This window comes from Notamacropus eugenii, chromosome 6 (assembly GCF_028372415.1).
Source record: "Notamacropus eugenii isolate mMacEug1 chromosome 6, mMacEug1.pri_v2, whole genome shotgun sequence".
Lineage (NCBI taxonomy): Eukaryota > Metazoa > Chordata > Mammalia > Diprotodontia > Macropodidae > Notamacropus > Notamacropus eugenii.
Window position 1 is genome coordinate 225,727,181 of NC_092877.1, and position 12,302 is coordinate 225,739,482.

The following is a 12,302-nucleotide window of genomic DNA, read 5'->3' on the forward strand; positions in this document are numbered from 1 at the left end:
AAACGTAGCACTGTTGGAAAACCTGTCATTCTGGGTATTGAATTTTCTGCATATTTGAAGATTATGCTAAAAAAAATTTTTTGTAAGAAATCTTTCCTAAAATGAATTATTTTACTTTTCCAATTATTTATACTAAATGTAATTGGATTTTGGATTAATGGTCTTCTTTTTCTAAGGATCATTTTTCTAAAGATCCTTTTTGTACATTATTTGAGAACAATTAAGGAATCAGGGTAAGTGTGTGTTGACCCCAGTATATCTCTTGGAGGATAATTTATTTATTTTTCGCTATGTCCCTATTTAAAGCTTCTTTTCTTGGTATTTGCCCTTTTCTGATAAAGTGAAATGTAATTTTAAAATATTTAAAATGTAACTCGAGTGGCCTGAACTAGATTAAAATGTAATTGGGAAATAGTTAAATAAAAATACAACAAAACATAGATAACATTATATTTAAAAACTATCAGTATATATCCCTTGGGATCCTTATGTACAGTTTTATGGGCCCTGTTTCTATTCGAATTCAACCCCACTGCAGTAAAAGATACAGAAATAAATGGGGTATTTCTGCCCTGAAAAATCTTACTATTATATTAAAGAAGACAAGACTCGTCTGGTGTAGTAGAAAGGGTGCTGGATTTGGAGTTAGAATGATTTTGACGAGATTAAGCAACAACTGCTGTAAATATGCTAGGGTTTGGTGCTCCAGGAACACATACAAAACTTAGATAGGGTTCCAGAAAAAACAAATTGTAGTTGTTTTAAGAAATGGAAATTTGATTTATGAAGAAAAGTAAAAAGAAGCATACTGATCCAACAGAGTCGAGTGGCAAACGTTTACAAGTAACAAAAGTACTGAACACCTGGAGCAGGTGCTTGGGGAAAATAATTAAAAAGCAGTTCCTGAATTTTATGGTATGTCCATCATACCCCCAACCTGGCTCTTGTATTCATCATCAAGTGCCTATTATGGGCAACTACTACTATTGTTCGAAATGCTTGGAGGTAGAAGGTTTAGATAAGACTGGATCACTATCCTCCTGGAGCTTACAACCCAACGGTAGAATAAGACAAATAACTATAATATGTCATATTACGTGATAAATGCATTAGGCAAGTATAAAACAGTTTTATGTGAGGGCTGAATGATGAAGTTTGCTACCAACCAGGGGCTGAAAGAAAATGTCATTTCTTTTCTCGTCCATAGATCTTATAAGCCAGTACCAGAAAAAAAAAATTAAAACAGGAAAGAATGCCATTTTGCAACTACATAAAAATATCTAAGTATTAATTTTTTTATGTGGGTGAGGAATGGGTAGTAATTTAACAGGTCAAAAGGGTTTGGAGGACATTCTTGGCATATAGAACAACATGAACAAGTCAGGTTTTGGGGGGAGGTTAGGAGTTGTACGCAGAGAATATGTTAGCATGGCTAAAACGAGATATAATTGGAAAGAGCAGAGCAGGGCCTTGCATGTTAGACAGAAGAGTTTGAATTTTACTTTGGGGGCAGTACGGAACCACAATGAAAAGATCAGATGTAAGCATGAGAAAGTTAATTAATTCTGGCATTGTTTTGAAGGATGGGTTGGGGGGGAGGGAGAGAGGGACAGGGAGAGAGAGGGAGAGGGAGGGAAAGGGAGAGAGAGTGCGAGCGTGCGTAGGGAAAGGACTATTAATAGGTAATTTTAGTAATTCAGGAGGCTTGCATTAGTATAGTAGCAGGGAGAGCAGAGAGCAAAGGGAGATATGCTGCACCTGTAGAATTGATAGGACTTGGGGACTAATTGTGTTTAAGAGGTATGAGAGTACTACAGACAGGTGTCAAAAATGACCCCAAATTTTTCTTTTTCCTTTCAGTTGCCCTTAAGTGTCAGGCTGCTTAGAATACCTTCTCCACAAATAGGATTGTTGAATTTTGAGTTAGATGAGATCTTAGTGGTCATCTGGACCAAATCCAATTATTTTTCAGATGAGGAAACTAATGCCCAGAGAGTATTAAGTAACTTGCCCAGGGCAAGGAGCCCTCTGACTCCAAATCCCATCTTAGTTTCTTATTTTATTCTAGCTCCCTGGAAGGGCATGTAGAGTCAGGTTTGAAGTTAGTTAATAAACAATGCCTACTATGTGCCGGTTACTGTGTCATACTCTGGGAATACAAAGAAAAGCAGAAGACAGTTTGTGTCCTCGAAGAAGCTTGCAATCTAATGGGGGTGATGACACATAAAAAAGACATTGTAAAGGGGGTAGAAGAGGAAGAGGGTACCCTGCAAGGGGTAGAGGGTGGTGAATGCTGTCCCATACCTAGTTGGGAAATTGGGAAATGGTTGCCCTGCACCTCCTCCTAAAGTGAAGGATATGAGAAGAGGTCTCTAATGTCCACTCTATACCCTCTCCAGTCAGTAGGACAGAGGGTCCCCAGGGTACTAAGGAGGTATGAGATTCAGAGTTGGTATTGTCTTAGAGGAAGTTGAGTTTCTGGAGACAGTGATGAAGGAGCAGGACTGGGAGTTTCGAAGGGGGGAAGGGAAGGTTAGGCTTCATTTTCCTTTTCCTATATAAACATTCCTTCCCCCAGCCTTAGGGCTAGTCTTCTCTGGTTCTTTGCCAGGTGGTTCCTTCTGCCTTCCTCAATATTCTGGTCAAGCCGCCCAAGATGAAATTATTCATCAAGCATTCACTGAATGTCCATCATGTGAAGGGTGCTTTGAGGTATGCAAAGATGAATAAAAGGTGCTTTCAAGGAGCTTATATACTCTGTATGAGGAAATGAGACATATGCTGAGATCATCACAGTGCGTGATAGGATATAATAGGTACCAAACAGTTATTACTAAAACTCCATAACTAAATGTTATTACTGAAAAGTCTGACCATGCCATACTTGTGCTCAAAAAGCTCCAGTAATTTCTCCATGACTTCTAGGATCAAATACAAACTTCCCTCCTTCACAACATGGCTTGAATCTACTTTTCTAGGCTTATTTCCCTTTACTCCCCTTCCCACACTCTGTGGTTCATCTAAGCTGCTCTTGTTGCCGGTTACTGAGGGTATTTGTTCAGCCATTTCTTTGCCTAGGCTGTCCCCATATCGTAATGTGATCTGTCATCACCTTTACTTAGAATCGTCCAAGTTGGTTTCAAATGCTATCTCTTACGTCTGACCTTTTCTGGTCTTCCCGTCACTTAGTGCGTCTTCATTACAATTATCTTGTACGTATCTTGTATATGCTTTATGTGTCCCTGTTGTCTCCGAGATAAATGTGAGCTTGTTCAGGGTAGGAAATGACTTAGATTTTTGTCTTTCCTTGGCACATAGTTAGTTATGGCCCTTAATATAGCCCTCAATAAACGTTTGATTGATTGATTGATTCCTTTCCCTTCCTAATGGTCCCTTAACGCCAGAGTTTCTACTTTTGCTTCAGCTTCTGTGGTATAAAATCTGGAACAATGAAGTGTTTGCATTTCTCTCAGAAGGTAGATCTGTGGATAACTCTTTTTCAGACCTTGCCTTGGTGTGTTACCCTCTCAAGAGCTCATCATCCCCTCCTAGCAACTTTCCCTACTGGATTTGAGTGCAGAGATAAGAAGGGGGAACAGCAGGAATTAGAGGAAGTCTTTTAACTCCCTTGTTTATTTATGATCTGTATTGGTGGTAACAACCCTTAGAAACCTTCAAAGTTAGTCTTCTTGCTACAGAGAATTTCTTTCTTTCTTTCTTTTTTTTTTTTTTAACATTGGGCCAAGGAGAGAAACAGTGGTTTAGAGCCACAGATGTTAGGAGTAGATAGAGAAAGAAATAGGTAAGCAAGGCTAGAAAAAGAACAGAAAGGAGTTTAATGGATATATTTTTTTGCCTCCTCTACAACCTCTACAACCATTCCTCCCTTTTTCTTCAATCCTCCTGTGCTTCACCACTATAAAACATAGCAAAGCTATTTGTTTCAGGATATCAGTGACCTGGAATTGGGGATGGGGTGTGGTAGATAGAATCATTCTCCTTGTTCATGAGGAGACTCATTAGGGCTAGGGAAGGGAGAGAATGGTAGCCCTACTCCAGTTATAAGGGTGGAAGTGTGTTCCTGGCATCCCAAGGTAGAACTTTAAACACATTTTCCTAGGAACCTTTTAAATGTGATGACATATTACAAGGAACTCTGTTGTGAGTGTAGAAGTTCCCACCAAGAGTCAGGTCTCACAACCCTTCTGTGACTTAACATCTAAGTTCTAAGTTGCCTGAGTTGCTTAAAGATTAATTAAGTGACTTGTCTAGGTTCACATACCTAGTAAGTGTCAGAGGCAGGATCTGAAACCAGGTCTTCCAGATTTTGAAGTGTTGTCACTGTGTTACACAGCCTCTTCTACCCTAGTACTTTCAGCATGTTAAAACAATTTTTTAGGCAAATTATAGATTAAATAGGCTTTTTGTGTTGCTGGGTTATGAACTCATTCTCCATTTTAAAACATTGTTTCTGGAAAAACCCATTCAGGGATGAACAGTAGGTTGTAGAGAGTGTGTAATGAATAAAGTTAGAAAGAGAAAAAAATCTAAGCGGCAATAGAAGAGAGAGCATTCCTTTCTCTTAGGACTCCCATGTAACTAGTAAAAAGTGACTTTAAAATTGAGAGCTAAACCTATTTTATAGTTAAAACAACAAAATGATATAATAGTTTTATGATTTATTGTATGATAAATCTAAGATTTTACCCGTTATTCAAGGTCTCTTTATTCTGTCTGGCACATAGTTGACAGATACGTGTTGCTTAGTAAATTTGTTCTGCTTTAATCTTTAGAATTTATTTTAAAGATTACTATAAAAAAGGTATATTTCTTTCTATTTTTTGTAAGTCTTAAAGGAGACTAAAGTAATAAAATTCTCAGTTGACCACAAAGGGAAACTCAGGGTAGATGAGAGACTATCACCCTAATAGTGGGACTTATTAGAATTGAATATGGTTACTAAGAAAGTCTCTTCATTATTCAGTGAAAACTGGAATAGACAAAGCAGTAGTCTAGTTGAAATAAACCTATGGGCATTTTACATTAAAAATGGAAGAAAACTAATTAGATGGCACCAGCAGATTAGTAGCTCTTGGCCTCTTCTCTAAGCCTGGAACTCTCCCTTGGTATTACCAACTAGTCTTTTTTAGTGATTTTAAATACCTGAGATTTAAAACCAATTTTAAATACCTGTTATTTTAAAACCTGTGGTTTTGTCCTTAGCAATGTGCCCCATATGGCTTTCTGTTGTCTTGTTAGTGGTGGAGGTTAAATTCGCTATAATAAATAGTAACATACTTCACCTAATGACTTCACTACTGTACAGCTGCCTAATTAACTAGTAACATTGATCAAGATTAAAATGACCCCTAATTCTGCCCTTTGTAATTGGACGGTGAAGGTTTTGGTCTAAAAATGGGTTGTTTCCCTAAACATTATAGGTAATGGATTTCTTTAAAAGACTACATAGAGGTGGGCAAAGAAGCAGCAGTATCTGACACTTGTCTGCTCAGTCCCCTTTAGTTTAGGGTTGTCACAGACGTTTTCACTATAGGGTCAAAGAAATACATAGCTCTAGGTTTAGAAGCTACATATTATAATAGCTTGCTGTGGAATAATGATGCTGTCTGCTATCACAGAATCACAGGATTTGTTGCTTTGAAATTCATGTAAGAAAAGTCTTGGAAACACTAACAACTTGGCTGTTATTTTTTATCCACCCTTCCTCTCTGGTAATCTTTTATACATCTCTACCCTGCCCTGTGCTGGTGGACAGCAAGAGAAATAGGGCTTTAGAGATTTGCATATTTTGATTATCACCACAGAACATTGCCTCATTTGCAATGATTTGCACTATGAGTTCTCAGCTCAAAGGTACTCTCTCCCTCCCATAAATATTTTTATGTACCCTAAGACTTTATGTGGTACCCTATTTAGGATAAATTTCTTCAGACTGTCCTAAATGTATATATAGAATCTTCATACTTCACTTTGCCGGTCCTTCATCTATTGAAGGACCTTCTCAATCAGTTTTTATCAATTAAGCACCATTTGGGGGAAATAAAAGGTAGAACGAACTCCTACCCAGGTAAGGATCAAGAGTGGACTTTGAAGTTGTAGTCAAGTACTTTTTGGTGCCGTTTATTAAACTGTTTAAAGGCTGAAGTCAGTTCTGTGTTAATTATTTGTGAACTGAGACTTGGCATCACAGCATACTAGGTGGTATTTATATTAACCCCTTTTTTCATTATCTACTCTATCTCCTGCTCTGTCTCTGAGGACAACGTAAGATTTGGGTTTTCCATTTTCTATATGTTTAAAAAAATTGAATTGCTTATATAATTAAACCATTTCATTTTATTAGCTCACTGTTTGAGTAGGTAGTTTTATTTCTGAGGTAATTTGAATGGGCTCCTGTGATTAAAAATTCTAGTTGAAATGTTGAGCTTTATACCTCTTTGCCAGCTTAAATTAGGTTAGCAAAACAAACTTTGTTTTTTTACTCACCACCATCAGTATTTCTAGTGCTTTACCTAGAGAAAGATTTCGGGCTATATCATCTGACAGGTAATAAAACAATTAAATTGTGAGGAATTTGCCTATTAGCAATAGATGGTAAAAGCTCTGTTAGAGGCTGCATTTCTATAGAGTGGTTATTGCAGGCAGGTCCCAAAGTATTACTTTTGGCTGGGGTTCACACATCTTTCCAAGAACCTTTAGATTTTTAGGATATTGGTGCTCTGGAGACGAGGGGCTTGAAGTGTAATGGCAGTGTTCTGTAAGATACTAGAAATATGTAAAGAGGAAGAAATTTCACCTACACTTCTTCTGTTCTTTAAGTCAAGCTAGACCAAGGATTGGCTTACCTTGTAAGTGGTAGTTGGATGCTAAAATAATACCACATCTCTTAGGGTGTAAAATTTAGGGCATCATTGTGAAGGGTTTTTGTTGTTTTTAAAGTTACAGTCCTCTGTCAAGAGTCAGCTTTTAGCCTTTCTCATCACCTCAGACTACCAGTATAATGTACTAGATAAGAGGAATAAAACAGTATTTTTGGTGTGAGCACCATCTTATCTAGAAATTTTGATATCCAGGACAAGTTCAGTATATGTGTGGAAGGGAAAGAGCAGAAATATAAACCTGAGGACAAACCTCATACCTTGGGCCCGGGGAAGCCACCATGGCTAGGACACAATTGGGCAAGGTTCCCAGAGGAAGGAAAATCCTCAGAATCCCATCGTGGCCTTTTTGCTCCAGTATTGCTGGTTATGCTAAGGATTCTTTGTGAAAGGTATGATATGAATCCGTAGGGCAGGCAGGATACCAAGGACACGGGTCATAGGATCACAGAATAGCTTTAGAGTTGGAAGAGACCCAAGAGCCCCTCTTTTGTACATCCCTTGTTTCATATGGATGAAGTATCTAAAACTTCAAGTGAATCACCAAAGGCCACATAGGCAGTCCACATCATTGGTGGACCTCGTCTTCAGATTCTCTTACTCCAAAGCCAGTTGGTACTGTCACAGTGGGAGATGGGGCAGCCTGTCCTCCCTGGTCCTCCAGCTGACCACTGTCTGGCCTGTACCTAAAGCCTTCTCAGTTTGGTAGGACCTGCCAAAACATGACATCAGCTGACCTACATAAGCTTCAAGAATCCAGTGTTAATGCAGTGCCAGTAAGCAGCTCTGGAATATCAGTATAGTTGAAATTTATACATCTAAAAACCAATAATTTTGAGAAAACTTAACTTAGAAATGGCATAGGTGAATCACTTATGAGGGAAAAACATAGTAAATGGTATAATCAAGACATTTAGACTATTAAACTAAGAAAATGATGTTTGGACATAGTTTTTTATTTTTAACATTAAAGGGTCATAGTTACTTAGACCAACCATGGTCCCTGTTAAGTTTTTAAAATATGAACAAAGTCTTTGGTCTAATTTTCTAACGCCCTCAAAAACCACTTGAATTAAATGTAACATACATCAGTGTTCTAATAACCACAAAGCAATAAACATTCTTTTTAACAGGGAGTTTTGCTATACCAGAAGAGGTCTACATGTTCTTGTATTTTTTTTTAAAGCAAAGTGTATACCAAAATGTGCTTTTAGTAACATAAAATATTCTACCATGCCCCTCAAATCTAGGAAACCCATAGTATTATAACAGAGGAAAAGATGTAAGTTCACATTGGAAAGCAGGTTTTCAGTTTGAGCAGTATACCTGGCTTTTGTCAGTTGGTCACAACAGTAAAGTAGCTTTTAAAAGTAAGAGTAGGTTTTTTTTTCGGGGTGGGGGGAGAGAAGAGGCGATGGGGGGGATCTGGTGTGTAATAGGGCCAAATTCAATTAGTTCAATATGTTTAGCCTCCAGAATGGAGACCAGAGTTTCTCAAACTGAACATATATTTGTGAACATTTTGGACTCTTTAATTGATTCTGGCCCAAAGGTAATAGAATGTTGTTGGTGAACAATGACCAGCTGTGTGTTTAAGATTCATAAGGATGTGGGTAAATTGAGTCCATTTTGTGTAAAGTATTTAAAAGCATGTTTAAATAGCATACACTTAATTTCCTTCCCTGCCCCATTCTCCTTGGTAATTCATTGTTTTAACTCATCCCTTGGCTATTTTATTGATTTTAATTTTGTATTATTATAAAGAGACCCAAATTAAGGAATTTGAACACTTCAGACAGAAGTGATTAAAGAGAATTCAAGAGTACTTGGTTAAGTTCTGAATTTCTTTGCTTTTCTTGCCTTAAAAGGGCCTAATTCTTTTAAAATGGTACTGGGCAGGACAGGAATATATATATTTTTTCTCTTAGTGGGGAGCTCTTTGGGAAAGGCATCATAGCATAGTGGATAGAGTCTGGAAGACCTAGATTCAGATAACACTTTTAACTCCCAGGCAGGTCACTTCTATCTTTGGAATAGGGGAGGGGAGTTGGATTGAATGGACTTGTAGACCTTTTTTTAGCTCTAAATCCATGGTCTTTGAATCATAATAGGTAGTTGGTAAGAATGGCCTGTGCTCTTTTCATTCCTACACAAGTATGTTTATATATTGACCCATCCTTATTCACTGTTATTCTCTGCTTAGAAAATATAATCTGATTTTCATAATCATCATAGTTGACAGACAGTAAAAATGGACAGTGAATTGGGCAAGAGTTGAATAGAGCTGAATTGCCTTCAGGAAATTTCAGTTACTTTAATATCCAAAAATTTTTCCTGGAAACAAAGACCCAATTTTTTCATACTAATATTCTACTATTGTTATTATATGGTTTTGCGACATGGAACACAATGGTCTCCAAAGATTTTAAATGATTTATTCACAGAGCAGCACAGAGGGATAGATGATGGGTATAAGCAAGCTTGAATAAGAAATGGTGGATAGTCCAAGTGCTCTGTTGGCATTCTTGAGACATCAGGAGAAAACTTCAGTACATTTAGTAGACCCCCGAGGTCTGTTTATGAGAGAATACGGACAGGAGTTGCACAGGTTGGGCAGATATGATTGTGATCCACATTAATGGAGGTAGGATCAAAATCAGTGAGATCATAGATCTACTTGGCTTTTTCAGTACTTGAGTAACAGCTAACATTTGTGTAGCTCTTTAATGTTTTCAGAGCTTTTTGCATATGTTGATAGAATTCTCCTGTCTCCATCATGACCAGGGGTTTCTTTGCTAGTTCCTTGACAGCCAGATCTAGTTTTTCCCTCTGAGATTCGATTCTTTACTATCTCTGTCTGGTTTTCTTATATTGTGGATATTTTACATTTTCAAAGACACTCTTTTGTGTACTTTGTGTTCTTAGTTTTGTTACTGTATAGCTCTGCATAATATATTCTGATTATTCTTTTTATTCTGTTTTTGCAGATTTCATCTTGCTTATTTGCTTTTTTATTGATTTTATTTTCTTCTCTCTTATAATCAGACTACCTAAGAGTATCAGTTTTATTAGTTTTTTTCAAAGAACCAGCTTTTAGTTTGAATGATCATTTCTAAGTTTTTTTTGTTTCCAGCTTATTTCCTCTCGAATTTTTAATATATCCCCTTTTGTGCTTATTTTAGGTTATTTATTGATTTTCTAATTCTTAAGATCCATATTCATGTCACTAATCTTCTCTTTTTCTGCTCTGTAAATGTATGATTATAACGATATGAAAACTAGGGTTTCCCCCCTGTGTGTTGTCTCACCATCATCTTCTTTTACGTAGTTATTCATTTCTTCTGTGATTTGTTCTTTGACCCAGTAAGTATTCACAGTTTCATTGCTAGGTCTGCATTTGTGTCTATCTTTCGTTTGCAGTCCCTGATCCAGTTTCTACTCTTACTGCATTGTGGTCTGTGAAGGACGTATTGGGTATTTCTGCCTTTTTACATTTGTTTGCAATGTTTCTGTCCATTCTGGTAAAAATCTCATATGGTACCAGTAAATACGTATATTCTTTTGCCATCCCATCTTAGAAGATGCTATAAATCTCCTAACTCTAGTTTTTCCAGGAACGTGTTCAGTTCCATGTTTTCTCTTTTGCTTCTCTTTCTCTTAGATTTATCCAAAAGGAGTATTGAAGCCTCCTGTCATTTTGGTGTCACTGCCTCTGTCTCCTGGAACCTCAAGCAGTGTTTCCTTTATGATTCTGGACACAGAAGCATTTGGAGCACGTACGTTTATTGTTGATATTGATTTGTTGTCTGCAGTTTCCTGGTTGATCCCTTTTTGTTTCTTGATTGTTTTTGCTTTTTGGATTCATTTGATGCATAGTAAACTTTTCCCCTATCCCCTCAGTTTTATTTTGTTTTATTTTTTTGTCTGTTTTTTAGGTGTGTTTCTTGTAAGAAAAAGATTGCAGCGCTTTATTTTCTTATCCAGACTGTCACTCTTTTTCATTTTGTTGGATTGTTTAATACATTCACATTTAAAGTTAGTTATAATGGTTAGATTTCAATTTTTTTATGTGTCCAAAATTGTGTTTTTTAGATGGTTTCTTTGACGCTCTCTTTTGCTGTATACAGTAATGTTACTTTAATCTTTTTTTAGGATGGCCTTCATCCCATTGGTTCTCTCACTCCCATTTACCCTTCTCTTTGGTTGTCCCTTTACCTTTAGGATTTTGTTTATTGGTTCTTCCCTCCCGCTTTTATTTGGTTAAATATTCCTTCCCCCATTTTTCCTTCTCAGGAGGCAGATTGCCCCTTTCCTCTCCTTCAACTCCTGTTCATTAGTTTTTAAAATTTCCTTTTTTGTTCCCCTTTCCAAAAAGTATTTCTCTCACTCTCTTCATAATCCACATCTTCTCATTGTGTTTATTCTAGACCCTCATTCTCTGATTCATGACCCCTCTAATGATTTAGTCTCTCTTTTCTCTTTTCTTCATACCATTAAAGCTTTAACTTTCTGCCACTGCCTTGTAGGGTATGCTACATAAATTCCTCTTTTCTGTTGTCTCACTTTCACAACAATACCAGTTATTCCAGGGGTCAGAGAGAACAGTGCGGTGGCAGGGCCTCCTCCCTCACACTGGTCTGTACCCTCTCTTTTAGATTTTTTTTTTCTAAATTTTCCTGGGACTTCCTCCCTGTGTCCATACTCTCCCACTCCTCGAGTTACTAGTTGGTCCTAGGGATTCCAGCTCCTCTGACCCAGGACAAGTAGATTTTTCAGACACTAAATCTCCTAAACTCATTTCTTCATTAAGCTTCTCATTTCTCTTCACCCATAAGAGTATTCATTAATGGAACCTTCTCCTTCCTTCCTCTCCCCTCTTTTCAATCTTTCCCCCTTGTCCCTCCCTCCTAATCTCTTTCTGAGCTCACAGAGGTTACCTTCTCCCCTCACTGCTAGCCCTTGATTTCATGTTATAATGTAGTCTCCCAGAAGAAGCATTTACCTATAGGCAGAGTTTTCAGTTCTCTTTTTCTTTGTAAAAAATTTTTCAAACTCGTATTTATTATTGAATATCCATCTTTTATCCTGTATGATTAAACTCAGATTTGTAGGTTAGTTCACCCTGGGCTGCATTCTGAGCTCTGTTGCTCATCAGAACATTTTATTTCTTTACCTCCGTTTTCTAGCGCATGTGGAACAGTTTCACATTATTCTAGTATCCTTTCCTTTGTGTCTGCAGGTCTTTCACCTGAAGGCTTACATAATTTGTTTCTGAATTGAATTGTTAATTTAAACTATGTATCTGGGAGTTTGCAGCCTTGATTTTTTTTCTGGGGGGATCTGTGAATTCTTTGATTGGAATTTCATTTTGTCTGTTCAGAAGTTCTGGATGGTTTTCATCTG

At 37.3% G+C, this 12,302-nt stretch overlaps 1 protein-coding gene across 5 annotated transcripts in view; it reads left to right on the forward strand.

The window, feature by feature from the left end:
* GGACT (gamma-glutamylamine cyclotransferase) overlaps positions 1–12,302 on the forward strand; it is a 54,328-nt gene that overhangs the window by 22,453 nt on the left and 19,573 nt on the right. For 2 of the 5 annotated variants that reach the window (XM_072622040.1, XM_072622039.1), the window contains exon 2: positions 10,561–10,675. The exons of the other annotated variants lie outside the window; for them this stretch is intronic. In XM_072622040.1, coding sequence (XP_072478141.1) covers positions 10,645–10,675 — 31 coding nt within the window. In that variant the 5' untranslated portion in view covers positions 10,561–10,644. The remainder of the gene's footprint in view (positions 1–10,560; positions 10,676–12,302) is intronic. 5 annotated transcript variants of the gene reach the window in all.